This window comes from Amphibalanus amphitrite, unplaced genomic scaffold, assembly GCF_019059575.1.
Source record: "Amphibalanus amphitrite isolate SeventyFive unplaced genomic scaffold, NRLGWU_Aamphi_draft 000756F_arrow, whole genome shotgun sequence".
In the NCBI taxonomy this organism is placed as follows: domain Eukaryota; kingdom Metazoa; phylum Arthropoda; class Thecostraca; order Balanomorpha; family Balanidae; genus Amphibalanus; species Amphibalanus amphitrite.
Genome location: NW_024882250.1, coordinates 194,978 through 212,901, shown reverse-complemented (window position 1 = coordinate 212,901; position 17,924 = coordinate 194,978). Strand labels below are relative to the sequence as shown.

The 17,924-nt window shown below is 53.4% G+C and overlaps 1 protein-coding gene across 2 annotated transcripts; it reads right to left on the bottom strand.

Moving 5' to 3' along the window:
- Positions 1–15: 15 nt before the first annotated feature.
- On the bottom strand, positions 16–16,182 carry LOC122365662 (translation initiation factor IF-2, mitochondrial-like). 2 transcript variants are annotated; one of them, XM_043337070.1, is made up of 16 exons: positions 16,098–16,182; positions 9,739–9,829; positions 8,577–8,742; positions 8,173–8,269; positions 7,729–7,906; positions 6,516–6,679; positions 5,894–6,117; positions 5,343–5,494; positions 4,769–4,831; positions 3,962–4,166; positions 3,357–3,505; positions 2,781–2,866; positions 2,040–2,177; positions 1,490–1,654; positions 890–1,030; positions 16–371 (listed from the first exon to the last, which is right to left on the bottom strand). In XM_043337070.1, exons 2-16 carry the CDS (start codon positions 9,795–9,797, stop codon positions 199–201), a joined length of 2,160 nt encoding a protein of 719 aa, XP_043193005.1. In that variant the 5' UTR covers positions 9,798–9,829; positions 16,098–16,182; the 3' UTR covers positions 16–198. The 2 variants fall into 2 exon arrangements, with proteins under 2 accessions (XP_043193005.1, XP_043193006.1); XM_043337071.1 differs by having other exon boundaries at positions 16,109–16,128.
- Between the last annotated feature and the right edge of the window lie 1,742 nt (positions 16,183–17,924).

Sequence of the window (17,924 nt, the reverse complement as noted above, 5' to 3'; positions counted from 1 at the left end):
GAGGAGCTTCACAGCTGAGTTTCACATGTCTATTGCAGTATCACCCGACATTGCGATCATTCCATTCTCACAATTGTAATAACGCTCTAATTCGGCCGGTACGTAACAATGACTGGAAACAATACACCGGCAGTTTAACACAGCACAATACCCCGCGTAACGGCCGGAGCCGCGCCCGCCCCTCCCTCCCAGCCTCCACTAGAATCCCGGGTCCCAGTCGGTGGTCTGCTCCCGTCTCACAGTTCGGTAACACACGAGTACATCTCCCGGCTGGAAGCGCACCTCCGGATCTGCCAGCATCAGACCGCACTCGACGTCCTTTTTCACAGTATCCACCTCGTTCTTCAAGTGGCGCATTGATGACAGAGTGCCTGGGAAGGGGAGGAGGTCACCACGGTATTCCATACATGGCCGCCTGACCGCCAGCAGCGTTTAAGAGTTTTGAACGGACGGCGAACGCGGAACAATACGGAAACAAACCACACATTGCTGACTGCGTTATTGGCATCGGCCTGATTGTATTCCAGCATTGAACGCACTGTCAAGGTTTGTAGTGGCCCAGTCGCCTATGGTGATTGGCCATTATGGCCATTATGTGTAATACCAGAGACGAATTATAGTCACGGCATAACTTATAATTCGGCACAAACTTGGACACAAACATTCGCGTATACCCACGTTGCACATTGCAAACTCTGCATGCTTCACTTTGCAATTTGTTCAATCTGCAATCGAATATCGATAAAACAAACGCCGAATAAATAACCAACCTAACAGCAGACCTACATCAGGCCTGTCGTGCTAGCCTTCCACCACCTGAAAACACCCTCCCCTCGTCACCAAGCGCCGGTGCATCATCACACACCACAAACAGGGGGATATAACTCACCGTCGTAGACCGTCTCGCCCTCTCTGACGAGCCGATACTTGTCGGCCTTTTTCAGCTGGCCCTTGGTACACCGACAGCCGGCCACGGGGATCTTGTGCTTCTTCTCCGTGACGACAAACTCCTGCAGGACGTTCGCCTCTCCTGGACAGGGGTACAGGCGCAGTGAGATGGCTAGCTTGGTGGTTAGACGGTAACAGATATAGCCGCGGCAGGTGACAGCGAGGTACGCCTGTACGTGTCAGTGGAAATTATTAATGTTAGGAACACGAGGGACAGGAAATAGGTTACGACACAAGTCCTGTGCGATTGGTGTTATTATTATGAAATATACAGGAATGATATTTCGAGTACTCCTTTGTGAGGCATTGGGGAGCAAATGTAATCCTGCAACGAAGTTATCCAGTTACTGTTCTTCATGATGCCAAGTCCACAATCATGACCCTCTTACGCTAACACATGCCATTCCGTGCCCCAATCCCACCCACCCCTCCTCTCCATACCCGTTCCTCCTCCCTCCCTCGTAACCACCCCTCATCTCTACACCGATACCTTTTCCTTTCCTTCCATTAGTCCTCCCTCCCCTTCCATCCCAGTACGTACCTATGACCTCGTCCACCTCTTTGAGCGGCATCAGTTTGTTGAGCTCCTGTCGCACGTCGTCCACCAGACGGTATATGACGTTCACCAGACGAATGGGCGTGTTGTCGGACCGAGCACGGGCCGCCACATCGAGCGGAGCCTCCACGTTAAACCCGTACACAACAGCTGCAGGGGATAGAGGAATGGTAAACCCGTGCACAATAACTGCAGGAGGGGGAGGGGATGTTAAACCAGTGCACAACAGCTGGAAGAGAGGAAACGGTAAACCTGTACACAATTACAGCTGGAAGGGGGCCATTCAATTTCAGCAATCATAAAACTCTTATAACACAACAGATAGTTACATGTGTAGTTGTGTACCGCTAAAACACTTGACCTATAACTGCTCCCAAACTCCTATACTCGCCACTCGGAACTGCCATGATCAATGATCATTGATCACTGATCAGTCATGGGCCATGGCTCACCCCACCACCAGTGTTAGGTGTTCCGAGCCGTGTCAGGCACGGTGGTACGCCGACTGCCGGGCCCGGGCCGCCCGCGGACTGACCGTTGAACATTTTGGCGATGCTGACGTCACTCTCGGTGACGTTGCCGACGCCGTAGTGGACCAGGTCCAGACGCACATCCGGCTCGTGGTACGTGTCCAGCACGTCCAGGATCGCCTCCACAGAGCCGTCCACGTCGCCTGGGAAAGGATCAGCCAGAAGTCAGAGTCTGAGAGTCAGGTCAGGATAGCCTCCACAGAGTCGTCCACGTCGCCTGAAGCAGAGTCAGAGTCAGTGTCAGAGAGTCACTTCACGTCCAGGATCGCCCCACCGGGCCATCCACGTCGCCTGGGGAAGGGTCAGAGAGTCGGGGTCAACTGTCAGGGCCGGGGGTCAGAGTCACGAGTACGACACCCGGGTCAGAGTCAGGTCAAATCACAAGTGTCATCCCTGCATGTCCCTGCATGTGTCACACCAGTCGACCGGCGACACCACGTCAGATAAATTCGACTTCGCACCGCGGTATGCAACCAAAATACCAGCCGCGTCCCTCCCTCGGCTGTAGAGCTCTCCGTTCGCTCCCAGTTCGCTTCCGGCAGTGGCATAAACTCACAATGAAATCGTGCAGGCAATTGTGCAGGCAATTGTGCATCGCACTATGACTGTCCGCCGTCCGGCTAAATGTCATCTGCTGATCTTTATTTAACTGCGGCATTCCGTACTCGCCGTGCAGCGATTCCGTTCATGTGAAATCCGTTACATGACGTTCATCTGCCGGGGGCGGTAGCCGACCAGCACAGTACCTTTGACGATGACAGACAGTGTTGGACCAGTGTGCTCGTCGGTGATTTCCTTCTGACGTGGACCTCTACTAGATGCTGGTCGGTACCTGGAACAACAAATAGCGAGATGTGATCACTGAAATGTGGGGACGAAACAACACCGGGAAAGTAACACAAGGGCTGGAAAGGTCCATAGGATTCGGTAGAAACCAAACAGGAGTACCCGCTTCAGCTCCACCAACGCTATTTGCCTACATTATCATCAGATGCCGTCACTGTTTGCAGTCCCTAATTGAGCGCCCCGCCCACCTGAGTTAAGTGAGTTACCCTATGAATCCTATCTTCCCAACCCCGCCCACCAGCCCGTGTGTCTGCGCCCTGAATTTCCGTCCCCTCCACCATCCCTCTTCTGACCCGCCCCACTCCCCATAACGTCCCTCTCATACGACGGGCCTGTGCGCGCGTTTGAGTCTCTCCTCCCCCTCCCCACACGGATCTGAGCCCGCTCCCGTCCCCCCCTCTCTCTCTCTCTCTCTCTCTCTCTCTCTCTCTCTCTCTCTCTCTCTCTCTCTCTCTCTCTCTCTCTCTCTCACAGACCTGAGGCCCCGTTTGAGTCTCTCCTCCCGCTCGGCCCGGTACTCTGAAAGGTGCTTCTCGAGCCTCTGTTGCGCCGCCTCCTGGTCCTCCTGCGCCTTCCTGAACGACTCCTGGTGGTGCCGCCACGTCACCACCTCTTTGGCGTGTTTCTGCGGCACGGCGGAGCGACGTTAGTCTCTAGCACGGCGTTCATTGGAGCACGGCGTTCATTGGAGCACGGCGCTCGGAGCACGGTGTTCCCGGCAGCGCTCGGAATATTGCACAAACAATGGGACACTCGCAGCGCCGACTGCCGTGCGCCAGCGCCATAAGGTCCAATACTTGTAATGAGAGGGCTGGCGCGGCATTGCAATTCACTTTGATATGCATGTATTCGTCGCATAACAGCAATTGTACGATGATTGCAGAACAAAAAGGTATCAATTTCGGCCTAGGCTATAATTCATTCAATACGCTGGACATTCGCTCAAAAATAATGCAATGGAATAGTGATGTTCAGGACCCTAGACTGCTGCTATTTCGATGTGTCTCCCATTACAGTAGTTCCACTATAACTGTGTTTGCACAGTCAGACGGTGGAGCCGCCGCGCGCGCGCGCGGCTCACCTCTGAGTCGACCTCGAGCACCTCGAGGCCGGCCGAGGGCAGCTCCTTCCAGCCGAGCACCTCGACGGGCGCGCTGGGCGGCGCGCGCTGCACCGGCCGGCCGGCGTCATCGAACATGGCGCGGACGCGCGCCCAGCAGCCGCCGGCCACCAGCACGGCGCCGCGGCGCAGCGTGCCGCGCTGCACTAGCACCGTGCTCAGGCGGCTGACCAGACAGACAGGTAGACAGATAGGCGGTCAGAACATCGTGCTCAGCCGGCTGACCAGAGAGACAGGTAGACAGATCGGCGGTCAGAACATCGTGCTCAGGCGGCTGACAGATAGACAGAGGCGGTCAGACGGTCAGACAGACAGACAGACAGACAGACAGACAGACAGACAGACTCACGGTCATACAGTACAGAACAGTGCTCAGACGGTCATACAGTGCCAGCACCATGCTCAGATGGCCGACAAACATACATACAGACAAACAGACGGTAATACAACACAATTAACGTTGCGACGGAGTAAAATAGCGTGTGCAATAAACAGTGGAGTAGGTCACGCTACTGTATTGACGGCACACATGCTGTAGTCATGGGAAATCAATATGCTTTCTCGAAAACAAATAACGCATCGCTGTTGGGCAAGTTCTTAAAACAAGTATTAGGTTCCTACTTGTCTACGATAATGAGCACTGTATTATGACATTGAGTGTGGAATGCGTCATTACTATTCTAGCGTCATTAGTAATGGCTTATATCCACAGCCGCCCCTCCCCCGCCCCTACCCAGCGGCCACCAAGCGACAGTATGCGACACTCACCCTCGTTTGGGGTCCGTTCGGCTCTCGAGTACAACTCCCTCGACAGGCCCGGTCCGCTCCGCCCTGTAACAGCGCGATGGACCGGTCACAAGGGGTCAGTCCGTGTAACGCGCGGGTCAATCAGGGTCACATAGCCTCACAATCAGTCTGGATATTCAGTCCGGGTCACTCACGGCCAGTAGGGAGCACACGGTAGTCCGTGTCACGGTATCGTTCGAGTTCAACTGGGCCAGTTCAGAGCACGGGGTAGTGAGACACCTCGCTGTTCAGCCCGGGCTCGCACGGCAGTGCAGCGCGCAGCTTTTGCACCGTTGGTCAAGTAGGCACCGCTGAACAATCGAAAACCCAACAATGGAAAAAAATAACCAAATTTAGCACAGAGCATCGCATCAAGATAATCTGAGGCTAAATCTCTTCGCATGCTAATTAGCGTGATGACCTCTATTCAGCTCTGTATATGAGCGACCTGTCAGTCGTCACGGCACAATGGTGAGTGGCGACACTCCCTCTGGTGACCTGCTCCCCTCGATAGTCGTCCCCCCGTCCTGCAGCTGACCCCCGTCTCGCCACTGACCGGAGGTCGAGCAGCTCTGCCAGCGTCAGGATGGTCTCCTTGAGCTCCGTGAGGCCGTGTCCGCGGAGGGCCGAGATCTGCACGGCCTGTACCTCACCGCCGAGCTCCTCCAGCTGCACGCCGGCCTCGAGCAGCGAGCGCTTCGTGGCCTCCTGCCGGACGCACAAACACAAACACAACGTAAACACAGCCATCAACAAACACACAGGGCGCGGGCAGCTGCACTTCGAGCAGCGACCGCTTCCTGGCCGGCTGCCGGAGACATAAACAACACTAGCATGTAGGACATAATGAAGTGTAAACAGACGAATCACTGGGTGGCCGTTTGTTTGAATGGGTAGGTACCTACTTATAGCCAGGCAACCAATAGGTATTCCAACAGAAACCCGTCACCAATCTGTCAGCTCCTACCATACTTCCCGTCCAGACCCTTAATTCTCCTCTGCCCTTGACGCTCCCCTCCTCCCAGTTCAAATACCCTTGCCTTTCCTCGCTCCTATCTCCCCCCTCTCCTCTCTTTCTCTCCCTCTCTTTCTCTCGCTCCCTCTCACCACATCGGCCTCCGGTTTGTCACATTTGTTGATGGCCACCAGGAGCGGTACGCCGGCGTCGGCCGCGTGCCGGACACTCTCGCGAGTCTGTTCCATCACGCCGTCATCGGCCGCCACCACGAGCACCACCAGATCGGTGGCCAGAGCGCCGCGGTGACGCATCGCCGAGAACGCCGCGTGCCCGGGCGTGTCCAGGAAGGTCATTGTCTCGTCGTCCAGCTGCACTGCGGACACGGGAGGGAGGGACGGGGGGAGGGGTTAGGGAGGGGTGTCCGAGGGGGAGGGTAGGGAGGGACTTCCTGCAGCCAAGTCAGCGAGGGGTGCAGCGCTAAATGTGGAATCGGGGTTCGGTGCGCTTTCGGGGAATTTCAGCGGCCGGAAGTCACTATGAAAGTAGAGTGAAAATCGTGTGATTATATGTACTATGTAGGCTCGTACTGCTGAGGCAGACTGGAGGCGGTGTAGTGATTGTGCTGTGTGCTGTGGGCTGTGCGTTGTGCTGCTCACCTCTGAAGGCACCGATGTGCTGTGTGCTGTGTGTTATGTGCTGTAATGCTCACCTCTGAAGGCGACGATGTGCTGTGTGCTGTGTGTCATGTGTTGTGTGATGTGTGTTGCTCACCTCTGAAGGCGCCGATGTGCTGAGTGATGCCCCCAAACTCAGAGTCCACCACGTGCGAGTGACGCAGCGCATCCAGAAGCGTCGTCTTGCCGTGGTCCACGTGGCCCATAATGGTGACCACGGGCGGCCGCCGGGGCACAGCTGACCAGTCGGCGGGCGGCGGCCTGCGGGGAGCGGGGTAGGTACAGTCAGTCACAATCCGGCGGGGTACAGTCAGTCACAGACTGGCGGCGAGCCGGGGTACCGAGGTACAGTCAGTCCCAGACAGGCGGGCACTGCCGACCCGTCGGCCGGCGGCGGCCTGCCGGCCGGTGGAGTACGCTCAGCTAACGACAGACAGTGTTACTGGGGGATGATAACGATGATTCCGCAAAAATCAAGAATCAATGTTGTTTGGGCTCTAGAAGAAGACGTCGAGGTTTATATTGTAGCCCACTTTTTTAGGTCGCACCCTCTTCTGCGTCAGTCTAATTTCACTTGGGCCAATCTTGTCTGTCTGCACGATGTTTGTCATAGCCAGCGTTGCCTAAATCATATGACACTGAATATATTGCTGGCATTGCAACTTACCGATGAAGAGTAAATAAATAATAGACGGTTTGTAAACGTTGCTTCAATTGACGGAATAAACCGATATCCCACTGTCGTCAGTTGAGACGACTGTCAGCCGACTGCTTACTGCATCATAAGTGAGGTCGGGCGGGTCACGGCATTTGACAGATATGTCAGCAGCGGTTTGGACCAGCGCTGTTGACCCAGCAGCGGACGATGTCCTGCTGACAGGGTTACAGCACTATAAGTTACTGTTCAGTGATGTTCAGATACGTGCAGACCGCCCATCTGCGCGCGATGTCCTATAGCGGGTTATGACACTACTGTTCAGTGTTGTACAGTCCGCCCACCTGCGCGATGTCCTATAGCGGGTTATAACACTACTGTCCAGTGTTGTAGAGACCGCCCACCTGCGCGCGATGTCCTATAGCGGGTTATAACACTACTGTTCAGTGTTGTACAGAGTCCGCCCACCTGCGCGCGATGTCCTATAACGGGTTATAACACTACTGTTCAGTGTTGTACAGAGTCCGCCCACCTGCGCGCGATGTCCTATAGCGGGTTATGACACTACTCAGTGTTGTACAGAGTTCGCCTATCTGCGCGATGTCCTATAGCGGGTTATAACACTACTGTTCAGTGTTGTACAGAGTCCGCCCACCTGCGCGTGATGTCTTTGCTGACGGGCGGCGCGGCCGGCTCCGGGGCAGCCACCACGGCGGCGCGCCGACCTGTCTTCTTCACCACACCCTGCAGGACGCTGACGTCTCCGATCGGCGCGTGGGACGAGTCGTAGTCGTCCGTGCCCGGGATGAACAGCATCGCCTCGTACACGTGATCTGGCGGCGCCGTCACAGTCAGAGGCAGTCAGCGCGGGGTCACGGGTCGGGTCATGGGGTCAGGACTCAGGAAGTCACGGAGCCGAACCAAAAACGGGAGTTTCGTCGTGGACAGAGTTTAGAGATAAGGTCACGAACCTCTGGATTGTCAACTGAGCTATCTACCTTTCGACATAGCAAATCGGACATAAGCCGCAGTGGCGGAGTTCATGGCACATCGACAGCAAACTGGCGCCACTCGCGGTCCGACGCAGCCGCATACGAACCTTCCGTCTTCTCGAGCGCGGCAGCCAGCTCGGCGACCGTCATATTCCGCCAGATCTTCACCACCGGGTCCGACTTGGCCTTCGGCTTGAAGGCCAGCTGGAGCAGAGCCGAACAAGCAACGGGTCAAACTCGGGGCGAGGCGCAGCAGGGCGGGTGGCATGGTACATCACCGGCAGCAGTTGACTAGGTTGTAAAATCAGCCATAACACATGGCACTACACTGTATAGGTTTATACTCAATTCTTTAAATGCTGCTCTGGCTTAAACATTGCCTTATTTCAAATGTAAGGCCGGAGGGCTCCAAAGGCCTAATGACTTTTCCAATAGAACATCCAACAGACCACCGAACCTGAAGCCCCTGCCCTACCGTTTAGTTTCCCTGTGAATTGTGATCATGGCCCACCTTTTTGGTCTCCTTGGTTTTCCTCTGTTTGAGCAGGCGCGCGGACATGTGCAGCGCCCGGGTCTGTCCGCAGAGACTGCAGGCGTGGCCCGGGAGGGCGCCAGAGGGGTCCGGGGGTCGCTGCCAGCGGCGACCGGCACCGGCGCGCAGCCAGCCCCTGGCGGCACTGAAAACCAGTCAGCAGCAGGCTTGAAGGTGACAGGAGCAGCACTGAGTGATGAAACCTTAACCAGCGCCCTGCTGAGGAGGGGGTTGAACACTCCCAGCAGTTTTTCGCTAATGTTTCTGATTCACCTCATCATACACCTTTTCCGCACATGCTGTGAAAATTTCGACGAAAGTCACCCAACGTCAGGTCACCAGGTCACATCAAGTGATCTCACCTCTTAAAAAGTTCCAATGCCTGTCATATCTACACCAAGTAACCGGTCACTTTGAAACTTCGGCAATTGATAAGAGAAAAACAATATGTAACAAATGCATACCTCGGAATTTTGATACAGTGACCTAAGGTCAGGTTAATTTTGCGACCTCTCCATTATAAGGCAACGGGAGAAAATTGAGAGGTGTCTCTTTTGAACGAACGTCATTCTACACACTTTTAAACACCGTATTACAAGTAAACATGATGCAATGAACCAGGAAATGGCACCTGTGAACCTCCTTATGTCCCTGAGGTCATCTTAGTTCCCAAATGGGGTCTAACAATTTTTCGATAACTTCTGATAGAGGCATGCTAGAGCGATGGAAACACCTCAGATGTATTTGGATCGGCGATATGGATCGACTGATATGCAGCATGATCTTTTCCAGTCAGGTCATGACCTTGACCTGAGTTCAAATTTTCAATCTGGCCTTTTAAGGTCAAATTGTAGTTCATTTGACCCACCTCAATGAGAGGAACTACGATGCTGGCAGAAGTAATGTTGTGCCTCTCTTGTGTCAAATGTTAATTAAGAAAAAAACATTTTTCATAACAATTTTTTTTTTAGTTTTTGCCCTATGGAGGCTTGACTGTTCAAACATTCATTATTAACATTCAATTGTCATACAAATTTCCAACATGGAAGAGGCAAAAAGACATGGATTTCTATGGCATGGATGGTAATGGAGCTCCTGCATCCAACTACATGATAGCTACTAGATCTGTATGATAGCATACCTTGATCCACTTGCATTTGTAATGGAGTAGACAATGCGACTGATCAGAAGAGCAGCCATGCTTCTGGACTACTTCAACTTAAAGAAGACCCCTGAAAGATACACAAAGTAACACAATGTTCCGTATGCTGAGAGGTTGCTGACGGAACACGCACGTGGTGATACGTATTTTGCATTTGTCGCTGTGTCATGTCTAGATTCATGAAATAGACATTCTGGGAATCATGGATTGTGAACTAATATGTTTTGATTAGAATTAGATCGATTTGGGCTAGCTTTGCTAAGAATAGTGAGTTTCCGCCGGTCTACAACATAATGGCGACCCTGGCAGGACTAAAGGACTACTTAGATCTGGCGGAAAAGTATGGATTAAGCGGGGAATCAGCCCTGAAATATGCGAACGAACAGATGGATCGTGCTGAGCTCTTGAAGGCTAAAGAAAGGGAAAGAGAAGAAAGAAAAGAAGAGAGGGAGAAGGAAAGAGAAGCGAAAGAAAAGGATCGACAGGAAAGGGAGAAAGAGCGACAACACGAATTAGATATTGCTAGACTTCGTTGCACATCTGAAACATCTTTAGATCAAGAGGCATCTCAGGGAAAGGCACCTACCGGTCCAAGAATGCCCACATTTGATGAGGAAAAGGACAATATGGACAGTTACATCAAACGCTTTGAAAGACATGCGCGCCTCAACAGATGGACCAAGGAAAACTGGGCTGGCCAGCTGAGTGCCCTCCTGACAGGTAAGGCCTTAGACACTTATTCCCGACTGTCCGAGGAGGAAGCATGCGATTTTGATGTCCTGAAGGCAGCACTTCTTGAGCGCTATGGCCTTACAGCGGAAGGCTATCGCCAGAAGCTGCGCAATACGAGCCCAGAATCAGACGAGAGCCCAAGCCAGTTTCTTTGCAGGATAAACATGTGCCTTAGAAGGTGGATTGAGCTTTCAGGAACGGACGCTTCATACGAAGGACTTTTTGATTTGATCGCCACCGAACAGTTCCTGAATAGCTGTCCTCGCCAGCTAAAGGTTCATCTGAAAGAGCGGGGCTGGGAGGCTCCAGCAGACCTCACAGAAAATGCGGTCAAATATTTGTCAGCTCACGGACACACGCTGGAGACCCTGGCAAAGAGAAGCGGAGAGAGCGTGATGCCGGTGCCGTCCGTGTCCGCCCTCGCCGCCGTGTCCGGGGCGGCCGTCTCGGGAAATGTGAATCGCCCCGCAGCTGTCATGAATTGCCTGTTTTGCGGGTACCAGCACGCGACAAGCAAGTGTCGAAAGGCGAAATTCATGACAGTGAGTGAGCGCCGTGAAAAGCTGGTGAGAGCAGGCGCATGCTTCCGATGCTTAGAGCTGCGGCATCGGGCGGCGGAGTGTCCAGCAAACGGTCCAAGGTGTGAGCGCTGTGGAGGGCCGCACCACCCTCTGCTGTGCGAGCGAGGCGCCCCACGCTCAGTGGTCACTGTGACTCAATCGGCTGAAGAGGTGACAGAACAGGGTCCGGATGCAACTGTGGTAGCCGCTACCACGCAAGGGACTTCCTCCAAAACAAAGAGGATTCTAATGCAGACAGCCAAGGTAGTAGCTGAGGGAGATGTAGGGCATCGACAGACGATACGCGTCATGCTAGACACCGGCAGCAACCAGTCCTTTATCAGGGCAGACGCTGCAAATCTCCTTAGATGCCGGCAGATATCTCGAGATGACATGAAAGTCCAATCTTTTGGCGGTGGCACGATGCACCAAAAGCTCAGGAAAGTACAGGTATCTCTGACCGGTATTGGCGTCCGCAGCACACCTATAGGAATAGCGGCATATGAGGTGCCTGAGATATGCTGTGCACCTCCACAAGCTACACCAGACGTGAGAGCTTACCCGCATCTCGCAGGGCTGACTCTGAGCGAACCTATCACAGCAGAAGGCGACACTATGCCCGTGTCGATCTTGCTTGGACTGGATTACATTCATGACGTCCTCGACGGAAGGATGAAGAAGGGAGAATCCGGGCCGATCGCTCTTGGCTCAAGATTTGGCTGGATCCTCTCTGGGCCTGTCGAGCTCGCAAAAGTAGCGGCTGAAACCGAATCCAACGAAGTGACGATGGCGAACTTTATCAAGGTCGAAGAGACTCGTGACAGTCTCCAAAGTCTATGGGATCTGGAAAGCATCGGAATCAGCGCTGAAGGTGCCGACCGCGGAAAGAAAGATGAAGAAAGCCAGGCAGCTCTGGATCACTTTGAGCGAACGCTCGAGCGCCTGCCTGATGGCCGCTATCAGGTGCGGTGGCCATGGAAAGAGACAAGCGGTAGTCCGCTGCCGACGAACGAAGGCCTTGCTAGAGCTAGACTGGCAGCGTGCGAGAAGTCATTGGAACGAAGTGGCCGATTGTCGCAGTACGACGAGGCCATTCAAGATTATTTGGATCAGGGACACGCCGAGAGGGCTCCGCGCTCTCCCCACGATGGACAGGTTCACTATTTGTCGCACCACGCAGTGTACAAGGGCGAGAAAGTTCGCGTTGTTTTTGACGCCACCGCCGGTGCGCCCTGCTCATTGAATGACAACCTGCTGGCCGGTCCCAATATGATCGCAGATCTCACCGGTCTGCTTCTCCGATTCCGATTCAGGCGAGTAGGACTGACCGCAGACTTGGAGAAGGCCTTCCTCCAGATCGCACTACACCCCGAAGATCGCGACGTTACTAGGTTTTTGTGGAAGGCTTGTGCAACTGATGCCTGTCCCACGACATACCGTATGTCCAGAGTCGTGTTCGGAGTAAATGCGTCTCCATTCCTACTGCAAGCGACGATTCGCCATCACATCGAGACCTACGAGAAAACAGATCCGGAGCTGGTCGCCCTCCTGCGGCGGGATATCTATTGTGATGACCTTATCACCAGCGTGGATACAGAACAGGAGGCCCGACAAGTGAAGAGCAGAACAAGAGAAGTGTTCCAAGACGCTCGGATGTCCATGACGAAGTGGAATCAGAGCTCATCAGAAAACGCGAGCCCCCAGCCTCTCTGCGATCAAGGTCGTGCAGAAGAAAAGGTCTTGGGTATCACGTGGGTGCCTGACACCGACACCCTAGAGTTAAACGTAGAGTCTCTGCTCAAGTACGCCCGAGGGGCAACAGAAACAAAGCGTAGCATCTTGAAAACCACCGCTCAGTTCTACGATCCAGTTGGCCTAATGGCTCCCTTCTCCATCCGTCTGAAGATGATGTTGAGACAGCTCTGGAAGAGAGGAATGGACTGGGATGAACTCGTCGGGACAGATGTTAGTGTCCTATGGAGAAGGTGGCTGGCGGAAATGGAAGAACTAGGTAGATTCGTGGTGCCACGAACGTATGGCCTGAGTGCTGGTTGCTGCTACCAGCTACATGTATTCTGCGATGCGAGTCAGGAAGCATTTGCGGCTGTCGTCTATATGCGGACAGATACAGGAAACCCAGCACAAGACACCAGCCTCGTGATGTGCAAGGCACGTCTGGCCCCGACACAGCGAGTGACAATTCCTAGACTCGAACTGACGGCAGCTGTTATCGCTGCACGCCTCTTGGCATTTGTGAAACAACACCTGCCGGTGTCCCCTACAGCGGAGTTCTTCTGGACAGATTCTCGGGTGGCGCTGCACTGGATTCAGGGAGATATTGGCCGTTGGGGCGTGTACGTGCAGAACCGGGTGAAAGAAATACGGGAATTATCTTCTCCAGCCAGCTGGAAACACTGCAGTGGAGGTGACAACCCCGCCGACTTGCCATCCCGAGGAACTCCTGCCTCCTATCTTCAGAGTAGTCTCTGGCTTCACGGACCGGATTGGTTGGGTCTCCCACCATCCTCGTGGCCGGGGTCATCCAGCAGCGAACCGGAGCCTGACGGATGCCACGATGAAGAGCGGGTGCAAAGGATCGTGGTGCCCGCCAGCACAAGACAGGAGGAAAGGGTCGGAATCGGTCAGCTGATGTCAGTTAGCGACTACAGCACCCTCACACGTCTTCATCGCGTGACAGCATGGGTTCTTCGCTGGGGAAGAAAGTCAAGACATGAAACGCCAGCCACAGGTCCTTTAACAGCAGAGGAGATCGAAAGAGCCCAGATGCTTTGGATTCGTCAAACGCAGCAGGATGAATACCAGAGAGAAATTAGGCAACTGGAAGAAGAGGGAACTCTGCCAGTGACGTCAACCCTGTACCAGCTCAACCCTTTTGTCAGCGACTCTGTGCTGAGGCTGAAAGGGCGTCTTCAAGAATCAGAGCTGACTGAGGCAGAAAAACACCCCATTCTGCTGCCAGCTGATCACCCGTACGTCACCCTGCTCATCCTACATCTCAACCACAGCATGCTCCACGCGGGTGTTCAACAGACAATGTTCGCGCTGAGAGAGAGATTCTGGGTCCTTAGAGCCCGACGAAAGGTGCGCCATGTAATCGGCTCCTGCCTTCGATGCCGTGCGCTTCTTGTGAAACCTTACAGTCAAGTGAGTGCGCCCCTGCCGAAGGAACGAGTGTGCAAGGGTGACCCGTTCTCACGGATTGGTGTTGATCTCGGTGGGCCACTGTACGCCAAGAACAGCGGAGTGGTGAAGACGTACTTCGTGCTGTTTGTTTGCACTGCAATTAGGGGAGTTCATCTTGAGCTGGTGACAGATCTGTCAACTGCTGCCTTCCTGGAAGCCTTCGAACGGTTCGTGGCTCGGCGAGGACTGCCGAAGGTCATATTCAGTGACAATGCAACAAACTTCCAGGGGGCTGCTGCACGACTCGCCAACCGCGGCGTTGTGTGGAAGTTCAACGTGCCCAGGGCGCCTTGGTGGGGAGGGTTCTACGAACGACTAGTTCGGACTACAAAAGATGCTCTGAAGAGAACCCTCCACAAGAGTCTGCTGACATTCCGAGAGCTGGAGACCACCCTATGTCGTATAGAAGCTGTCATCAACGCAAGACCCCTGACGGCGGTGTGCGACGACTTGAACGACGCACGACCATTGTCTCCAAATGACTTTCTTCTGGAATCTACCACAGACTCTTCTGGCTTGGAAAACGGAGTATCGGATGCGTCACTGACAGAATCGGGGATGGACGGATCGGCACTCGGCGCTCGGTGGAGGCATCGTCAGCAGGTGCTGGCGCATCTGTGGAAGAGATTGAAAAACGAGTATATCCGTGAGTTGAGAGCGATCCGACGACAAGAAGCTGACGAACCAAACGTTGGAGACCTCGTGCTCATCGGCGACAATCCTACCACATCCAGAACTCTTTGGAGAACAGGTAGAATCGCGCAGTTGCACGCTGGAAGAGACGGGCTTCCGCGGTCGGCTTCAGTCCAGCTCAGCGACGGTACTGAGGTCTCCAGACCCATTCAGAGACTGTACCCGCTGGAGCTCAGCCCGAGATGAACAGCACCGGCCGGCCGCACCTCGCTTTGTAGGCTGCTGCTGAAGTGTCCATTGTCTGCACCGCGTGTTGTCGGTTGGCAAGTGGACAGTTTCAGTCACTGGGGAGATTTCCCTTGGGGGAGGATGTTCCGTATGCTGAGAGGTTGCTGACGGAACACGCACGTGGTGATACGTATTTTGCATTTGTCGCTGTGTCATGTCTAGATTCATGAAATAGACATTCTGGGAATCATGGATTGTGAACTAATATGTTTTGATTAGAATTAGATCGATTTGGGCTAGCTTTGCTAAGAATAGTGAGTTTCCGCCGGTCTACAACAACAATATTAAAACCTTGTACATCAAAATATCGCAACTAGCCTTCACAAAGATATGGGTTCCATCGGTTCCATCCCAGAATTCATGTTATCACATGCCTACGGGTATTCAATTGTTGATAATTTTTTCATAATAACAGCAACATCTACATTCTATAGGCTTATCAAGTCCCCTTCAGAATTTCCCATTCATTTCTGATCAATAATTCATTTCTGAAAAAAATTATCCTGCTGTCAGTGACAGCAGCAGAGCCTCAACGTGCAGCCATCCCAACCTTCAGTGATCAGCAGGAAAGACCAGGAAAGACCGCCACCAATTGAGCCAAACAAGAATGCTGACGTTCCTACTGAAATCTGAATGGAAGGTTACTGATGATTTTGGCATCCAATTGTGAAATCAACATCGCTGAACTTAATCCATCCATTTTCGATGTAGGAGCAACAGAAGGTAAGCTTATCCACATGATGCCGGCAATTAAGAGTGAAACCTCACCCTTCAAAATGGTGAATGATCTCGAGCCTGACCTTATCATTCGGAACAAAATCACAAACTATTATCATATTCATACCAATACCGGTTTACCACGGCCCATGTTTTCTGCACATATGCATTTAACTGTGTTCATGAAAATAAAAGCACACTCACTAGAAGATTACCCCACATTACCCGCCCTGCCCACTTCAGCTTTGGAAAGGGCCTTGGCTTTGGGAATGGGCGGAATGGGGCCTCCTGATCCTATGGAATTTGCAAGATTCCTATAGGAATTTGGATCGCATTTTGCACTGGGCGCGCCACTAATTGAAGCAAAAGCGTAAGCCACGCTTCTTACCAGCGCAGCCATATGCGGGGGGAATTTTTAGAAATGGTCCTTCGTTGGCGTACCGTATGTCATACATGAGTGGCTCGAACCTATGCAAAACAAAACACAGTTTGCTGTTTGTTTGCCTGCGATACTGACAGTTTTCTACTAACAGTTGTATGGAAACTATCGCATTGATTTGACGCCATACAACGGCCGACGGGTTGCAAGTGTGCGGCTCGGAGCAGTGGCGGATCCAGGGGAGGGCAAACAGGGTAACTGTCCCTCCCAAACGGCAACGTTTTAACACTACGCCTATAAATTAAACAGTGCATGGAAAGAACCACTACGTTGTTATGGTTCACCCCTCCCAAAACTCTGAGCTGAATCCGCCAGTGGCTCGGAGCGACATTGGAGGCGGCTGCGGACCACCGGCCGCCGGCCAACAGCTCGACAAGCATCAAGCATGTGCTATTGGTCTCAAGATAAGGGTCCAGGCGACCTGTAGGTTTGATGCGGTGAATCAGGGGCGGATCCAGGAATTTTCGGGAGGGGGGGCGGCAAGTCGAAATAGGGGCGACCTGGCAATCCGGGGGCGCTCCATACAAAGGGGGCGCCAAACCGTCAAAATCGGGAGCTAAAAGCCCGCGCCGTGCTAGGGGGCGTTATCGCGCTCCCCCTCAGGTTTTTCGCAAATATCTGAAAAACGGCTGCGCGCAGCGCCGCCATTTTCAGCATACCTTATCATGCATCTTTTTGCACATGTTGTAAAAATGTCTGACGCTGGTGATGGTGTAACGTAAGGTAACGTAATGGTATTGAGTATCTGTATTGAGTTCCAGCAGAGCACTCAAGTTGAACGAATAAGGGCAAGGCTCATCTCCTAAACACGGAGCGGTCACTCCGACCAGCTCAGTACACAACAAAACAATAACAACAACATGGCGCTCTCCAGCCAACAACAGCTAGCTCCCTTGTGCTGCCATCTAGGGGCAGCATCAAACACATGTACGGTGCATTTAAGATACGCACGACACATCTCCTCTTCTCATCAGAACAATCAATCGCGGCAACACTCGAAGCAACATCACACTGCACCATATCGCGGCACGCGCGCAACATACGATGCACTCAGCGGAGGCACGCACAATGTACGGTGCATTTAAGATCCGCACGACGCATCTCCTCTTCTCATCAGAACAATCCAATCACACCAATAACACCGATTGAGCCCAATAACACCAATACCTGGTGTATTAGACAAAACGGGGACACAAGTTACCACACGCATATACTACAAGTCAGATGTAGGGGCGCCGAGTCACGATCTCACCGGACAGAGGCTATCGCGGCACATAATCGGCCAAGTAGGCCGGGGGCCGGGAGACGCGCCCCGATCGGCGGAGGGAACTGCGATAGTCACCGGGGTCCAGTGCCGGGGCCGGGGGTACTGGGGCCGGGGAGTCGGAGCCCAGAGAGCTGCGCCGCGCAGAGGGCGGTGAGGACATCGGCGAATCGGTCCCACGGGGCATATACCCCACTTCTGACACCATGTAACGTAAGGTAACGTAATGGTATTGAGTATCTGTATTGAGTTCCAGCAGAGCACTCAAGTTGAACGAATAAGGGCAAGGCTCATCTCCTAAACACGGAGCGGTCACTCCGACCAGCTC